Raw genomic sequence first — 17,424 nt, 5'->3', positions numbered from 1 at the left:
ACTGTGGCAGCTTCCACCAAGTGGTGGCCTGGGGCTGGCCAGCCAGCTGGAGGCCCCTGGGTTAGGCAAGTGGTTGGAGACCAGCTGGTAGCCTGGGAAGAGAGGCAGGTGGAAGGGGTGGGGCTGCTGGGCTCCCTTCCTCCGAAGAGGTGTTTGCAGCGCGTCTGGCGCAGAGGCGCTGTGCTGACTGGAGTGGGCACAGACCCCCTACCCCCACCTCTCAGGCGAGGAAGCTAACTCGGTGGCAGAGGCTCTTTCCCCCCAAGGAAACCATTTTCAGCTGGCCAGGCGCTGCCCCAGCCCCGCCCGTTGGTGACGGGGGGGGCGGGGGGCTCTGACGGGCCCTTCTCATGAGGGTGAGCGTTGCGGGGAGGGTCTGGGGCGGTGTGAGGGAATCTGTCTCTTCCACCCGCCCCTGCGGCCCGGCCTGGGGAAGGGGCCAGCGGGAGGTTTCCGTCCCAGAGGCGGGAGCAGGGACAACCTCGGACCGGCAGCTCCCGGCTAGGACGCTCCTCTGGAAGGGCCCGAGGGGGCACAAAAGGGTGGAACGCGCCACCCACTCGTAGCCAATTCCCTGTCCCGATCGCGATTCAAACCGGAGGCCTGGCCAATGGTGGCGGTTGGCGCCCAGCACCTCGCAGGAAGGGGCGGGGCTGCAGCCGAAGCCTCGCGCCAGCCGCCCTGCCTGTAACCGTCGCTCGGGGTGTTGGATTTCGTGGCTCTTCTACGGTCCGCTCGGCCCCGGCTCCTGCGGTGTCGCAGAGGCGATTCCTGCTGGCTGGGTGGGGGCGGCAGCCCAGGTAAGGCCCCGGGACTAAGGGACGCCGGGACACACCCCCTCACTCAGAGACTTTCCCGGGGAGGAGGGCACCGACCGGTCGCTTCCTCCTTCCCCTCCCCCACGCTCGGGGCCTCGCGACACCGAGACGTTTCTTTCTCTGTCCTGCTGGGGGCTGGTGTGAATTGGCCCCTTCCGTTCCCGGCTCCCTTCCCTCCGCTCTCACCCGCCGCTTAGCTGCGCTCCTTAGCGTCTGGGAGCCGGCGGTGACGGGTTCCCCGAACCCCCCCGTGCGCGGCGGGGGCAGGGCTGACGCGTCCATGTAAACAGGCGTGCGGTGCCCTCCCCTGCGCGGAGACTGGCCGGCTCCCCCGTGGGTTGAGGCTGTGGGCGGAGGGACATAGGCTCCCTTGCACCCCTATGGAGAGCCGGACCACGGCCGAGTTCTGCGCTTCCCGGCTAAGGAGCGAGGCGCGGGCGGGTTGTGGCCCTGCTGACTGGGGAGCGCGGGGCACAGCGAAACAAACGAGCGCGACCTCACACCGCGCGCTGCAGCGGGGCTTCCGGGGGAGAGGGGGTGGTCACGGGATCGGTTCCTCTTCTCCGGCCTCTCTCTCCACTCGCCTGGCGGGCTGGGGCAGGATTCCCAATGGACAAAACAACCCGGATATCTGTTACATTTCTGTGTCGGGCTGAGACCGCGTATCCTTGAAGCGTTTCTATCAGGATAAATGGGAAACGTTTAAATTATGACGTTTTCCCTCCATTTTGGATGCTTCTGGTTGAAAGTATATTTAAAGGAGACGAATGAGCCTTTTCTCTAATGTCTTGGAGATTTGCTTTGCAAAGGCTGCCTGATTTGTTTTCCTATAGGTAGATAGAGTTCCGACGCTTTCAAAAGGGTAGCGGAGTTAGTCTGTAACTAGAAAAACTTAAAAACAACGAATAGTCTAGTAGCACCTTAAAGACTAACAAAACATATAGCCCGTATCATGAGCTTGCAGGGCAGAGTGGTTAGTGCTGCTCTTTATCAATTGCTTTTCAATTTAAGATGTAAACTGAACAAAAATGGGGGAGATGGAGTGTGTTACTGTCTTTTCTTCCTTTTACAAACCCTCAACACTGGCAAGAAATTAAGTAGTATTTTTGGATAAGGCTAGTGTGAAAGATACTGTGTGAAAAACTTCTGTGTAAGTCACACTAATTGATTTTTTTTTTTTACTTGACACCCTCCTCGTTAGTGAACTATTTTGGTGTGTGTGTGTGTGTGTGTGTGTGTGTGTGTGTATATATATATATATGGGTAGCTAATGAAGTCAGAGTTTTGTTTTTGCACTAAACCATTTTAAGTTTGCTTGTTAACACATTTTCCAAATGCAAGTGCATTAAACTACGTTTAAAAATAGTATTAAGATAGTATTGCTGATTGTATTTTTCCTAATTGAATTCCTACATCAGTACTACAAATCTAGATTGTAAGTGTAGTGATTATTTGGCCTGAAGTTTTTATATTCAGATTTTCTTGATTTAATGTGAAAGTGCCATAAGTGAGGATAAGAGTAAACATCATCTGCTAGGTCCCATTTGTACAAAAGATGTATATGTGTTTAAATGTTTGTACTATGAACACTTCTTCCATCAAAAGCAGCACCTTAGTGAGTATTGTGGAGAGCTATTCCTAAAGAGTGATTAAATATTATTTAAGTACTATACAGACACAGTAGTGCATAGTTTCACAGTAGTTTCCAGAATATGGGCTATAAAAAGCAAAAAGCAATTTGAAGAACACCGTGACCATAGGAAGACAGATGACATAGGACTCAGTGGTCTCCAACCTTTTTACACCCAAGATCACTTTTTAAATGACAGAACAAGCCAAGATCTACTGGCTGCCCCTTCCTTGAAGCTTCTCCCTCTCTATTCTCCTCTCCATTGCTTGCTATCCCCAACCCTTATACTGCTGCTTTTTTTGTTTCAAGTTTTCTGTAGGAAGAGGTTTTTCCAACATTTGGCCTGTTTAGACTGGACCAAATATCAGAAAAACCCCTTCTTTTGGAAGCTCCCTTATTCCTTGTGGAAAGAGGACTATAGGAGTGACCGAAAGGGCATGTTTGCTCTTCCATTAAAAAAAGCGGAAGAACAAATGCATCCCTGGATGCAGAAGAGTTTTCCTGGGATATCTCCGGAATCCTGAAAAACTCCTGTAGTCTAGCCTTATCCTCGCTGGGTTGAGACATTAGTAATAGAAATGTAGCCGTGTTAGTCTGGTGTAGCTGAAGCAAAATGCAGGACTATGTAGCACTTTAAAGACTAACAAGATGGTTTATTAGATGATGAGCTTTCGTGGGCCAGACCTACTTCCTCAGATTAAATAGTGGAAGAAAATAGTCACAACCATATATACTGAGTTATAAGATCAAGAACACATATTCCTGCGCATCCAGAAATATAATTTATGCTATCATGTGCCGAAGTGTCCGTCTGCTATGTACATTGGACAAACGTCTCAGACACTTCGCCAAAGGATTAATGCCCACAAAACAGATATCAGACAGGATCACAAAGAAAAAACAATATCTTGCCATTTCAACCAGAAAGGACACTGTCTCAACGACTTGACTTTACCTGCATTCTGCTACAAAGACCTTTTCATATGTGTTCATTTTTTTTAAATTGTATCCTTTGGTATATTATGGTTGTGACTATTTTCTTCCACAACTTGATCTGAGGAAGTAGGTCTGGCCCACGAAAGCTCATCATCTAATAAACCATCTTGTTAGTCTTTAAAGTGCTACATAGTCCTGCATTTTGGGTTGAGACAGGATGTGTAGGCTCTGGGATGGGATTGAGGGATTTTGATGTGCGAAGGGGTGAGAGGTGCAAGCTCTGGGAGGAAATCTGGATGCAGGAGGAGGTGGGGAAGGGGACGCTGGGCTGGGGAGGGGGCTCCAGGCCGGGCAGTGTTGGGGTCAGATGTAGGGTTGGGGCACTAAGCAAGCCACAGGCTTGTTTATGTTAGTATTCAGGAATTTAGGTTGGGGTATGTGAGGGGCTCAGGGCAGGGGGTTCCAGTGTATGATAGGCTCAGATCTAGAGTCTGGGGGAAGGAGGAGTGCAGGAGTGTTATGATGATGTGGCCAGATGGGGGCTTGGCCCAAACTGGGGGTTTGTTGGCCAGGCTTCATTTTTAAATAAAATACTATGTCAAACACAAAAAGTTTCTCCATTGTCTTTATTTCTGAGAAGGGCAGGGAACCTGTTTTGAGTCAGGAGTCACTGACCCACAGAAAAGCCAGTTGCGGTCACACAAGTGAGATGCAAAAAAACCCCCAAAAAACTCCTCCAACCCCCCTCTCCCTCCAAGCCTCACTAATGTGGCCCTAACTGTGCTGGTGGGAGCAGGGGACATGGTACTGGGGAAGGGTGCTAATGGGTGCTGGGGGAGGGGGCAGGGTGCCAGTGGGGGCAGGGTTCTGTGGCTGGGGGGCAGGTGAGAGGGAACAGGGTGCTGGGAGGGCAGGAGACAGGGTTCTGTGGCACGGGGCAAGGGCCCAACTCCCCCCTCCCGGGGAGTAGGGAGGCTCCCGTCACGTGCCCCCTCTGGGCTTGACTCCCCCTCCCACAGGTAAGGGTAGTCCCAGCATGCGCCTCTTGGGACTCACCCGGTAAGTTCCTGGCACGCCACAGACCTGGGGCAAGGAAGCAGCCGGCGCATTTCTGGAACCACTGGAAGTGATGTGCAGCTGCAGAATTTCCGTCCACACTGTGGGAAGCTGCCACTACCTCCATTGTCACTGGAGGTAGGGAGTGGGGGGGAAATGAGGGGCCCGGAATGCCTTGCGATCGACTGGTTGGTGACCACAGACATAGATGGTTACAGGATGCTTAACATAATGAATGCTAGTGGGAATGGAGTAGGTTTAGAAGTTAAAATAAAAAGGAACAAATTAAAAATGTCTTCAAGGTCCTTCAGGCCTGATAAAATGCATCCTAGAATACTCAAGGAGCTAATAGAGGTGGTATCTGAGCCTTTAGCTATCATCTTTGAAAAACCATGGCGGTCAGGAGAGATTCCAGAAGACTGGAAAAGAGCATCTATAAAACGGGTAATAAGACCAGTCAGCTTAACTTCTGTGTCAGGGAAGATAATGGAGTAAATCAGTAAATCAAACTGGGTTCGAGCAACTTAGAGGGGGTCTCAGCTGGATTCAGTTTTTCACTTGTGACCCCTCTCTACCGGGCCGCAAAGAGCGGCAGGGCGGCGGAATGCAGCTGCCAGCAAGCCGTGCAGTGTGGCCGGGACCTTGGGACTCCAGGAGCACGGCTCAGCTGCAGGAGGAGGCAAGGCGGTGGGAGAGTGAGGCCCGCGCTGGAGCACGCTTCCCTAGCTAGGAGAGGGCCGGGTCCCTCAGGCAATGGGCTGGGGGATTGGGTTGGGGCAGAGGACCCAGCGGTAAATAAGGGCAAGTGAGGGGCAGAGGAGGAGGCAGAAGAGACACGGGGAGAGGAGTGGAGAACGGAGGAGAGAGAGAAGTAACCAAAGGGACATGGAACAGAAAAGAGGCACAGAGGAGAAAGATATAGGTGGGGGGGAGGGGAGGGAAGGAGCCTGCAGGGGGGAAGGGAGTTGAGGACTGCAAACACTTTGAAGGAGCCCCAGGAGGGCAAGGAGTCTGGTGAGAAGGGGGGAGGAAGCAACCCAGGGCAGTGAGGATGGGGGGGTCAGACAAATTCATTGAGCATTTTAGGGGGCCGTGGTATCACAAAGTTTGAGAACCCCTGGAGTAAATAATTAAGGATTTAATCTGCAAACATTTGGAAGATAATAAGGTGATAGATAACCGCCCCCATGAATTTGTAAAGAACAAATCATGCCAAACCAATCTAATAGCTTTCGTTGATAGGATAATAAGTTGTGGATAAGGGAGAAGCAATGGACATGTTATACCTATACTTCAGTAATGCATTTGACATGGTCTCACAAGATCTTAGCAATAAACTAGGGAAATACAACTTAGATGGGGCTACTAGAAGGTAGGTGCATAACTGGCTAGGTAACTGTTCCCAGAGGGTTGTTGTTAACAGTTCACAATCATGCTGGAAAGGCATAGCAAGTGGGGTTCCTCAGTGGTCTGTTTGGGCTCTAGTTCTGTTCAATATCTTCATCTGGGATTTAGATGATGGCATATAGAGAGTACAATTATTAAGTTTGCAGATGATATCTAGCTGGGAGTGGTTGTAAGTGCTTTGGAGGATAGGGTCAAAATTCAAAATGATCTAGACAAACTAGAGCAGGGGTCTCCAAACTTTTCTGCCCGAGGGCCGCATTAACTATCAAACAGCAGTTCGGGGGCCGACTACACACTTGAGGTCCAAATAAAAAACAATCAAAACATGGATGTTGTTTTTAATTATTTATTTAATATTATTTTATTCAGTTATTATTTAATAACACATTGATACACTACACATGAACACCTGTATTAGTGTGAATGGTGAAATTGTTTCCTGGATGCCAAAATAGAGCCCAGCCCACTAGTGACCTCATGAGAGAGCTAGCCAATAGGATAAGAACGCACTGGCCAATAGGGAGCAATTGTCCACGCCAAGTCCCAACCTCTCTTGCTGTGAGGGACGCGCAGAGCCCGGGCTCGGCCGTCGGTCCGCAGGGCGTGTGGCCGTCCGTTGGCGGCTCCGATCCCCCGCAGCCCCGGCCGGGGAGTCTCGCTGCCCAGGGCAAGGGCTGCGCGGGTCCAGAGTCCCTCCTCCGTCCCGCTGGCTCCTCCGGCTTCCCTCTCCTGGCTGCCTGCCCAAAAGAAAGTGAGTGCCGGCCGCCCCTGTCCTTCCAGCCCCTCCCCCTTTTGAGCCGGCACGCACGGGGCGTGCCGCTCACCCTGGCGTCCCTGCCCCTTCTCCTCCTGGGTCCTGCCGCCTTCCTCGCCTGCCGCACCTGCGGCTGTGCGCCCTCGCTCCCCTCCCCGTGGGCTTTCCCCTGGGCTCCGCTGCGCTGCGCCGCATGGCGCTTCTCCAGGGGAGGGGCTGTTAGTGCGGGGAGTTTCTTCCCCGCCCCAGCTCCGCGGCGCTGCGCCGCTCGGCGCTTCTCCGGGGGAGGGGCTGTTAGTGCGGGGAGTTTCTTCCCCGTCACAGTCTCCACGGGCCGGATGAGAGGGCCTCGCGGGCCGCATCCGGCCCGTGGGCCGTAGTTGGAGACCCCTGAACTAGAGAAATGGTCTGAGGTAAATAGGATTAAGTTTAATAAGGACAAATGCCGAGTACTTCACTTAGCAAGGAACAATCAGTTTCGCATATACAGAATGGGAAGTGATTATCTAGGAAGGAGTATCACTGAAAGGGATTTGGGGGTCATAGTGGAAGAGTCTAGAGTGCGACACTGGCATAAAAAACCCCATGATTCTGGGATACATTAACAGGAGTAGTGTGAGCAAGACGAGAAGTCATTCTTCAGCTCTACCCTGTGCTGATTAGGCTTCACTTGGAGTATTGTATCCATTTCTGGGCACCACATTTCAAGATAGATGTGGAGAGATTAGAGAAAGTCCAAAGAAGAGCAACAAAAATGGTTAAAGTTCTAGAAAACATGAGCTATGAGGAAAGACTGAAAGAATTGGGCTTGTTTAGTTTGGAAAAGAGAAGACTGAGGGGACATGGTAGCAATTTTCAAGCATCTAAAAGGGTGTTATAAGGAGGAGAGAGGAAAAATTGTTCTCCTTGGCCTCTGATGATAGGATAAGAAGCAATGGGCTGATCCGGCGCTACCGCTTCGAAATTCCACGAGGAGCCAGATTCCGGGCTCCCCACGGTGTTTCAAAGTGGCAGTGCCGCATGGAGTCCGTGGTCAACTGGGGACTCCTCAGCTGACTCTGGGCTCCACCTGGTGCTTTCGCCTTTGAAGTGTAGCAACAGCCCTAGGGCTGTTGCAACACTTCAAAGGCAGAGACACCCTATTGACTAGTCGATGCAAAATGCATCATCTATTTGATTAGTCAGTTACTCAATATTTAACATCCCTAGTGTAAGGGGCTCAGGGCAGGGAGTTTGGGTATATGATGGGCTCAGGACACAGGGTTGGGGTGCAGGAATGTTATGGCAGGGGACTGGGGATGTGAGGATATGAGGGGCTCAGGGCTGGTGGTTCAGGTGTACGATGGGCTTAGAGCACAAGGTTGGGGTGTATTGGGGTTTGGGAGTATGAGGGGCTCAGGTTAGCAGTGTGTGATGGACTCAGGACACATAGTTGGGGTAGGTGTGGGGTGCAGGAGTTTTATGGCAGGGGACTAGAGACGTGGGGGTGCAGGAGTCTGAGGTGGGGGTATGAGGAGCTCAGGGAGGAGGGTTCAGGTGTTTGATGGGGTCAGGATTGGTGTGTAAGGGGGTGTGAGGATGTTATGATACTGTGGCCAGATGGGGATTGGGCCTCAATTGGGGGCTTGTTGGCCAGGCTTAATTTTTAAATAAGGTAAAATATTATGTCCAACACACAAGGTTTCAACATTGCCTTTATTTATGGCGGGGGGAAGGGGGAACCTTTTTTGGGCCAGGGGCCACTGAGTTTGGGTGAAGGAGGCAGTTGTGATCTGAGGCACGGGATTGGTGTGCAGGAGTTTGGATTGTGACCTAGGGCAGGAGTCTGGGGTGCAGAAGAAGGGCTGGGGTTTTAATTGTGACCTAGGGCAAGAGGGGATTGTGGTCTGAGAGGGAGTATGAGCTTGGTGGGCAGTGGGGGAGGGGTGGGTGCGGGGAGCAGAGGGCTGGTGGGGAGGGAAGGGTGCCAGAGGCAGGCTCTGGCTGGGAGACTTACTAGTGAGACTCCTGACTAGTAGCACAGCACAGTTTCTCAGGAGCCTGCTCTCCTCCCCCACAGGCTGCATGGCCTTGTGCTCTGTGAATAAGAGCCTGAGAGGAGGAGGGGGGGGACTGGTGGTTCGCATGCTGCTTGTTCTTGGAACAGACAGCTTCCATTGGCCAGAAACTACCCCCTTCCCACCCGACTTTGTGGAAAAACAAACCGCCCGCAGCCACTTTTCTGAGTGGTGTGTGTGGGTTAGGCAAGCAGGGGAGTCTACCTGGTGACTCCCTGCTGCGTCCGCAGGCCGGATTGTTTTGCCCAGGCCTGCTGTAGTGCCAGCACGGGCACCCAGCTGTGCGAGGAATAAGTGGCTGGGCTTGAGCTTCAAGAGAGCCATAGGTTGCTGACTTGTGGCCTAAAGTTAGAAATAGCCACTGTTCATTAAAAATGTCCACCAGTGTTAGCAATGGTGGGAACAGTAATATGGACAAGGTGTCAGTGACTGCTGCTGATCTAGCTTAATCATTCACCTACTTAGATCTAGATTACCCTAGGTATGTTAGAATATAACTGATAAACGGTTTAACCAATAAGCTGGTGCTTATCGGTTACACTCAGCCAGCTCCCTGAGAGGCAGTTTTGCTGTGGCAGGGCAGTGAAGCTTCCTCAGCCCAACTCCCAGGGAGGCTTCACTGCAGGCTGCAGTATAAAGTAGAGATGTAAGGGTGCAGCAGTTTAACCAGGTAATTGATAAAGCGGTTACCCAAACGGCCATATGGCTTCTGGGGGGGCTGCCTGTTGTCCCGCACTGCTGCTTCTCATACTTAGGCAACAGTGTGGGGCAACAGGTAGGGTCCAGTACATGTGGGAAGCTGACTTAAAAGCTGGCTTGCCGCCCACACCAGCTCCTGTATCAGAGGCACATACTGACTCCTGCTTGTTGCCCTGGACTGCTACCTCTATATCACAGGCAGCAGTGTGAGGCGGCAGGCAGCTGTGTACCAGGAACCTGCGCATACCAGGAACCTGTTTAACTGATGAGCCCATGCTCATCGGTTAACAATGTGTCGTTACACTTTCACAACCCTAGTAAAATGTTAAGCTTTACACTACAGAGCCTGCAGCTAAGAATTTTAGCAATTACACGGTTACCCTATTACAAGAAAAATCAGTTGGGGACCGCACACAAGTGAGAAGCAAAGAAAAAACAAACAAACTACTCACTGATGTAGCCCTCGACCGAGAAGGAGAAAGACACTCCCCACATTCCCCTCGCACAGCAGCCTAGTAGATTTTGTATATTCAGGCTTGCAGGATGGCTGGAGTGCCAGTGTGGGCTCCCCAATGTTTGAGGGGCCCTTAGCCTTGGGGGCTGTATCTAGGCGAGTCGGGGGCAGCATCCGGCCCACAGGCCTGAGGTTCCCCACCCCTGCCCTATAACATGATTTTAACATCTCTAGATTACACAAAGGTTAAAATAGTAATAGATAACTGTAGTTACTTAGGCAAGACAAGTGGCCAGACAACAGTGGAAGTGGCAGTCCTAAAATTCTCTGTCATTGTTTATGTTAAAACACTTTGTGAGAATGAACTAACTTCTCCTTTGTGGACACTAGCTGTTCCATTAGATGTGACTATGGGCATATTTTTCCTAATCGCAGTATGGAGAATATCTCTTCACCTGTCTTCTGAAAAAAACCCTGGCTTTCCCTTCTAATGTGTACATCATAATGCACAAATATTCAGTTCTAGTTTTTCTTCTCAATATGGTGGAATAGTACATTCCTTTATGGCATTCTCCAAAGGAGGTATGGGATCTGGGAGGGAGTGAAGGAGACAGTTGTAATGTGGGGTGCAGGAGGCCGTATTTTTGTCCTGCCCTGACCTAGAATTTTCTCCTGATGTGAGGTATGACTACCCATACTTAGTCCAAAGACCAGGTCAGTAAGAGGGGCAGAAGGCCTCCAATATGTGTCGCCTCTGAATATTCATTTTTTTTTGCTCTGGATCACTGTTTGCATGGGTCAAGAGGTAGCAAGCAATGCTTCCTAACCAGCTCTTCTGATTATTCTCCAATTTGAAGGAATCTTCAAGATACTCACTCCTTTTGGGCAATCAGCCTTTGAGCCTGAGCTCTCACAGAAAAGGGGTGGGGGTGGGAAAACAAATCCAACGCCATCAAATAAATTGGACTTACAGTATTGGAGTTAGTTTAACCATTCTTTTATGATTGCCTGATGATCTGGGGTATTGAATACTAGCATATGTACCTGACATTGCTCTGGTCTTTAACTGAAGTAATTTTTTGATGATAAATGAAAAATGTACATGGTTTATTTCAGTGATTGTATTTTTTGAAAATTAAGGCTGGAATGTGGCTTTAAGGGTAAGGAGAGGCAGGGGTGGGAGGCTTAGGGTAAAGGGTTGAGAGATGTGTGGGGCTCAAGGCAGGGGGTGGGGGCTTCAGGGCAGGGGGAAGAGGTGGGGATGTAGAATAGCAATGTGAAAGTGTACATGGTTAACTGATGAGCCTGTGCATGCAGGCCAGCTCCCCCCACCAATCCCTGCTCTGCTGCCACTATATCCGAGGCAGCAGCATGTGGGGGTGGGTGCAAAAGCAAGACCATCTCTAATTACATGTTTACACACTATATGTTCACATACTGTATCTTCCCCTAGAAGCTCACTTCATTTATAGCACAAAGTACTCCTGCTTTGGAGGTTGTATGATGGAGACTTGTGACTTGTTGACTCCCCTGCTCTATTTATTATGGAGTGAGTTGGAAGGTGTATTGTGAATGAGACATGGGATTGCAGGGACAGAAGGATAGTCTTGTGGTTAAGGCAGTTCAGTACCACCCTAGAGAACAGGACTCTGTCTATGTTGTTGCCACATAGAGTATGTACAGTGAACCCTCGTTTATCGCGGAAGATAGGTTCCAAACCCGACCGCGATAGCTGAAAATCCGCGAAGTAGGCTTTGAAAGCCGCGGAGGGGCTCCGGCGGGGGAGCAGCCCAGGCGCGCCTGGGATGCCCCCCCGCCGGCTTCCCCCGAGGCTTTGAAAGCCGGAATATACGGTAGTACTGTTAACAAACCACCCTTTAATGTACAGAAAAAAGTCCGCGAAGTCGTGAATCCGCGATGGTCGAACCGCGAAGTAGCGAGGGCTCACTGTATGTTATAATAGGTTACTTTGAAAGTCTGGTTTAATATTCTTCAGGGGTATCTGAGTTAGTCTGTTACAGGGGAAAAAAACAACAAATGGTCTGGTAGCACTTTATACACTAACAAAACATGTAGATGGTATCAGAGCTTTTTGTGATTGTGTCATTTTCTGGGTGTCCAGATTGGGCCTGGGTGGGCAAGATACTGCCTGGGGGCTGGATCCAGCCTGCTAATCCTTTCAGTCCGGTTCGTGGCCCACCCCACTCGACTCACAGGCTGGGTGCAGCCTCAGGGCTCAAAGCAGCTGACTGCTCTATCTTCTTCTCTGCGCTGGGGATAGGGGGAAGTTTTGTATGCAGCAAACCCCTCCTTTACCCAAACTTCTTTTCAGACCCCACGCTTTCTCTTGTACTCCGTCCCCTATCCCCAGCTCCTTTCTCCACCCAGCCTCCATTCCAAACCCCATACCTCCTCCTTAGAAAAGTGTGGCTCTTGACAACTTACCAAAATCTTGGAGTGGCCCCACATAAAAAATTATTGCCACTTGTGATATAACAGGTTGTCTGGAGCACTGCTGAGTGTGTCTAACCAGGGCGAATTACTCCAGCCCAAGACTGGAGCCTTCCTTATAAGGCACTAAACTAGTCACACAGAGCACTTCAGATGCCACTCTAGCTAGCAAGAAGTCTCATAAGCAATCCCTTAGACATCCCAGCTTTACCTGTGCCACAGCCAGTACCACATCGTACGTAGGTGAGAGGCTATAAAACTAATCTCACCAACTCTGAACAGGTTCTCCCAGTCCCGAAGGACCAGTACTGGGTCAATTTATACCTCAGATTGTACTCAAAAGAGCGCATAGTGCCTGTGCTGGCTGTGGCACTCTGCTAGACCACACCCACAGCTGCTAATGAGCCCTGTCTGCTGGGGAGCGCTATTCCTTATTTATATAGATATATTCATACTCTATCCACCACTATTTTGGCTCTTCATCTCTAACTGGTTGGCCACCCCTGCCCTATAAGGTGCACGCTTGTGAGTGCACTAAAAGTTCTCCTATGGTGAGTGGTGCTGCGGACTGCTCTGGTGAGCCATGGCTCGAGCCGGGCTGCGTGGAGGCTGTCCTTACTGAGGAAGCCTCACCACAGCCCCAGTTCTAGCACCAGTAGTGGCCGCCCAGCAGGCAGGGCTGCGTGGTGGTCGGCTGCTCTGTGACCTTTCCTGTGTTTGGGACCAGGGAGCGGAGCCTTTGCGGCTATGAGTGTCTCATGGAGGATCAAGTGAGAGGTCCTGGGGAGCTGCTCTGGGTGTCTGCGATTACTGTCCCTCCTCCGGCAGTGCCTGGCTCCCCTGCTGGCTCTGGCCTGCACCACATTGCTGCTTCCCGATGTCCCGGGGTGCCAGAACCTGTAGTGCCGGTCAGAGTTCTGCAGCGGGAGCTGGGTTCCCTGATTCAAACCAGCGGGTGTCAGAGGAACTAGTACTGCCTGGCTGTTGGGTGGGTGCCGTGAGCTTGAGACTCACACGGGCTGAGTGACCATGCGCCTTTAGGCCCTGACGGTTAATGGCCTGCAGAGGAACTCTGGAGCCACCAGAAATGTGTGCCCACCCCTGTTGCTTGTGCCACAGACACCACTGATCCCGTGCATGTGTCAGGCAGGGCAGGAGCAGGGTCTCTTCCTGGTCGTGGAAGAGCGCTTTGCTGCATAGCAGGAGGGCCATGCGAAGCCTGGCATGGCAGCCTTAGAGCAGCTGTGACCTAGGCAGCAGCGCACAGCTGGGAGGCAGTGCAGGACTAGGTGAGGAGGCATGGGGTAGTTCTGGGGGTGGGGCTAGTACAGGGCTGGCTATGTGGGCAGGGCTGGGACGGGGGGCTTTGGGGATGGGGTTAATATTGGGTACTTGGGGCTGGCACTGGGGGAAGAATCTGAGGGGATTGGGTGCAGTGGGGCTCTGGAAACAGGAGCATGGCACTGGGGGGGGTTGGGTGCAGGGAACTGTGGGGTCAGTGGCTGGCGCTGGGGGGTAGTGGAGGGGTGGGGAGCTCTAGGTGTTAGGGCTGGAATTGGGGGACTCTGGAAGCTGGGGCTTTTGGTGGCCCAGTAGCATTTTATTTGAATATTTCCATATTTATTATGTAAATAATAAATACACAAATATGCAAATGTTACCGAGCCACCAAAAGTTTATGAATGGGTTTGCTAGTCCCTGGTATCAAAAAGATTGGGAACCACTCTGCTTTAGAAACTAAACTCTAAAGGTTTATTAATAAAAAAGAAGGAAAAGGTTGACAGTAGAATTGTTAAAGAAAACACAATACATACATCAGTCGTTAACTTCTTGATTCAGGATCTTAGCAGAGATGTAACAAACTGCTAGCTTAAAAGCCTCTGGAGTACATCCTATTTTAGGAGGGTTATCAGATCCTTTCTGGATCTCTGTTCATAGCAGAAGTCAAGAGCAGGATTGAAGACAAGATGGAGGCGCCCTCAGGATACTTTTATAACTTTGCCCATGTGGAGGGAAATCTATTGTTCTCCTGCGTGATGGTACCTCCCAAACTGGAGCTGATCACATGATCAAGTGACCTGTCCATATCCCCTTGGCAAGCAGCCAAGGCATGCTTGCCGGTTTGCAGGTTCCCAGCTGCATTCCTCAGGTGTTTATTGGTAATCTTGAGAGCCATTGTCCATGCAGCATTGCTGTTCAGTACAGCCATTCACTGAATAAACACTCCTCACAATTGGTGGTCCACGTCTATTGCTGTCTCCTAGGCAGAGAATGTTTAAAATAGCAGTACAGAGCCTGTATTCATAACTTTACATATAAAATCATACAAGTATATGAGTAGCATACATAGAACTAGCAGAGCATAAGTTTTCATTAGACACCTCACTTGCCCCAAATTCTGTGCAAAATGGGCCAAACCCATAACCGTGGGTGCAACAATGATCTGCAGTTTCCTATTGCAACCCAATAACATGACATCCAACCCTGAACTTGGGGGTAGTGGCGGTCTGATTTGCAGAACTACTGATCACTTGCAGCTGCAGCTTAAGTAAATGATTGCTGTCCTTTGAACATATAAACTGCTATATTTGGGTGTTCAAAGTCACTGACCCTCTGAGCTGCATATGATAATCTTCAGAAGTTTGAGTGGAGGTGCATCTGCATGGGCTCAGGGTTCATCTGTATAAGAGCTGACTGCTTGGTGCTTCATGGTAGGAATGTTTGGGGAATGATGTATTGGAGCTTCAGCCCCATGGGAGCAGCCTGCTTGGACTTGGGGCTACAGCCCCACTCCTACTGAAGCCCTAAGCCCCAGCATGTGCATGTTATGGGGCCAAAGTCCTGAGAATTCCGCTCTGTTGGGCAGAAGCCAGAGGAGACATGTGTCATGTACCCACTGCCAGAATTCTGCCAAGGTTTGCTGCACTGTTTGGTCCTATGGTGCTGCTGGGCCCACTCCCTGCATTGCATTTGCTGGAGCCAAGTAGCTGGGAGCTGTGGCCAGGGGGAGAAGCAGCAGCAAACATCTAGGAACTGCAGGGAGAGCAGTTGCTTTTCCCCCAGGAGTTAAAGCAGCAGTCCCTACCCAGCTACCTGCTGTTGCTTTTGTCTGCAGGGCTAACTCCTGGGAGCCTCAGGGATTGGCTGCTGAGGCTAGGGTGTGTGTGCTTTGAGAAGTGGGACCATGTCTCAAGCTTCTTGGGGGGGCTTTTAACTTGTGAGTCCCCCTCATGTGGGACTGCTGGTTTTGTCAGAAGCCTGCTGTGGGGCAGAAGTCCAAACCTTCCCTTTGCTTCCTAAGTCTGGTAGGTGGAGAATGGTGGAAGTGTGTGTGAAATTCTGCTTTTAACTGTAAAAGAACTGCATGCAATTCAGCCACAGTTTGGCCACCCCTATCTACTATATATTTGAGTGCGTGTGTGTATATGTTCAAGAAGTTTTCCTAAATGGTAAAACTAGGGCCACCAAATTTAGTATACAGTAGGGATGTTGGAAATTGTGTACAGGCAGTCCCCGAGTTACGCGGATCCGACTTATTCGGCTAACGCGGCTTTGCTCTGCTTTGCTCCCCGTCTCCCTGGTCTGCAGACCAGGGGGACGGGGAGCAAAGCCGCGGAACACGCGGGCAGCGGACAGCCCAGGTGTTCCTCCGCTTTGCTCCCCGTCCCCCTGGTCTGCAGACCAGGGAGACGGGGAGCAAAGCAGAGCAAAGCCGCGGAGCCCGAGGGCAGCAGGACAGCCACGGCGCGTCTGGGCTGTCCCGCTGCCCCTGTGCTCCGCGGCTTTGCTCCAAACGCCTGTGGTACAGCAGCTGGGGTGCTGCCGGTTGGTCCCGTAGCGCCGCTCTGAATCAGGAGGCCTGGGGCAGAGCAGCTGGGGTGCTGCTGGGTTGGTCCAGAAGCGCCGAGGAGCGGCGGCGCTACTGGACCCAACCCAGCAGCACCCCAGATGCTCTGCCCCAGGCGTCCCCAAGTCAGCCGCTGCTGAAACTGACCAGTGGCTGACTACAGGAAGCCCCTGCCCTGGGCTTCCTGGAATCAGCCGCTGATCAGTTTCAGCAGCGGCTGAATCTGGACGCCAGCTCCGACTTGCATACAGATTCAACTTAAGAACAAACCTACAGTCCCTATCTTGTACGTAACCCGGGGACTGCCTGTATATCAATAATCATGTAACTGCTAAAATTCTTTGCGGTTACACATTTACTCGGTGCTTCTAGCCTCACTCCTGGGGAGCCCCCCGCAACTTTGTGCTGCAGCCTTTATATTGATAAATATGCTCATGCTATATAATGCTAAGTACTTGGAGGGGAAATGAGGCTCTGGGAGTTTCAAATTGAGCACCCAAAATTAGTGGATACTTACGATCTTTGTGTCTGTCTTTCAGCTTCCTGTTTCTGAAATGGGGGTAATACCACCCCCTCATTTTATAAGTATTATGAAAATATATAAGCAAATTGTTTGTGAAGCATTTAGCAATTGTCACGATGTACACAATAGAAAAGTCCATGACGAAATTTAGTCTCCCATCAGAGCAACTTCTATCATGAGCATTAAATAAGGTATAAGGCAGTATCTCGTTCAATGAGGATAATATAGTTGCTCATTCAGTGAGTACCATCCATCCTATGCACTGAATGAGATAGGGATCTTGTGGAAGAAATAGTTTTTGATCATGTAATTAAAGACTGCATCATAATATATACTCCGGGAGGGACATGCATTACAGTTGCATAAGCAACCTTAATTCTGTATTTCCTAAACTGAGTGCTTGACTTGGAAGTCTTTGTTACTTTAAAATAGGGTTCTTGTAGTGTGGGGTTTTTTTTGTGTGCATATATGCATAACACATTTAGATTCAACAGATGTGGAATGCTTTACATTGCAAACCTAAACCATCACATATATGCTTCTGTACAATAAGATTGGAGAAGAAAGTGTGGCTTAAATTTTGTGTCTGTTGTGCTTTTTTTTTTTAGGATTTTTTTAAAAAAATGCCAAGCAGAAGATTTGCTGATGATGAGATTGTGATGGGTCGTTGGCCAGGAAGTGTCCTCTATTATGAAGTACAAGTAACTAGATATAATGACCTCACTCACCTTTACACTGTTAAGTACAAAGATGGAACTGAGCTTGAGTTGAAGGAAAGTGATATAAGGGTAA

General features: G+C 50.4%; 1 protein-coding gene across 1 annotated transcript in view; it reads left to right on the top strand.

The window, feature by feature from the left end:
• The first annotated feature begins 414 nt into the window (after positions 1 to 414).
• The window catches only part of LBR (lamin B receptor), a 67,766-nt gene continuing 50,756 nt past the window's right edge, over positions 415 to 17,424 (top strand). The window contains exons 1-2 of the mRNA XM_006118026.4: positions 415 to 800; positions 17,241 to 17,420. Coding sequence (XP_006118088.3) covers positions 17,256 to 17,420 — 165 coding nt within the window. The 5' untranslated portion in view covers positions 415 to 800; positions 17,241 to 17,255. The remainder of the gene's footprint in view (positions 801 to 17,240; positions 17,421 to 17,424) is intronic.

The sequence above is a fragment of the Pelodiscus sinensis genome, chromosome 3 (assembly GCF_052426305.1).
Source record: "Pelodiscus sinensis isolate ZL-2025 chromosome 3, ASM5242630v1, whole genome shotgun sequence".
Taxonomy (NCBI): domain Eukaryota; kingdom Metazoa; phylum Chordata; order Testudines; family Trionychidae; genus Pelodiscus; species Pelodiscus sinensis.
Note: the sequence above shows the minus strand (reverse complement) of the source record. Positions and strands in the feature narration are given on the sequence as shown.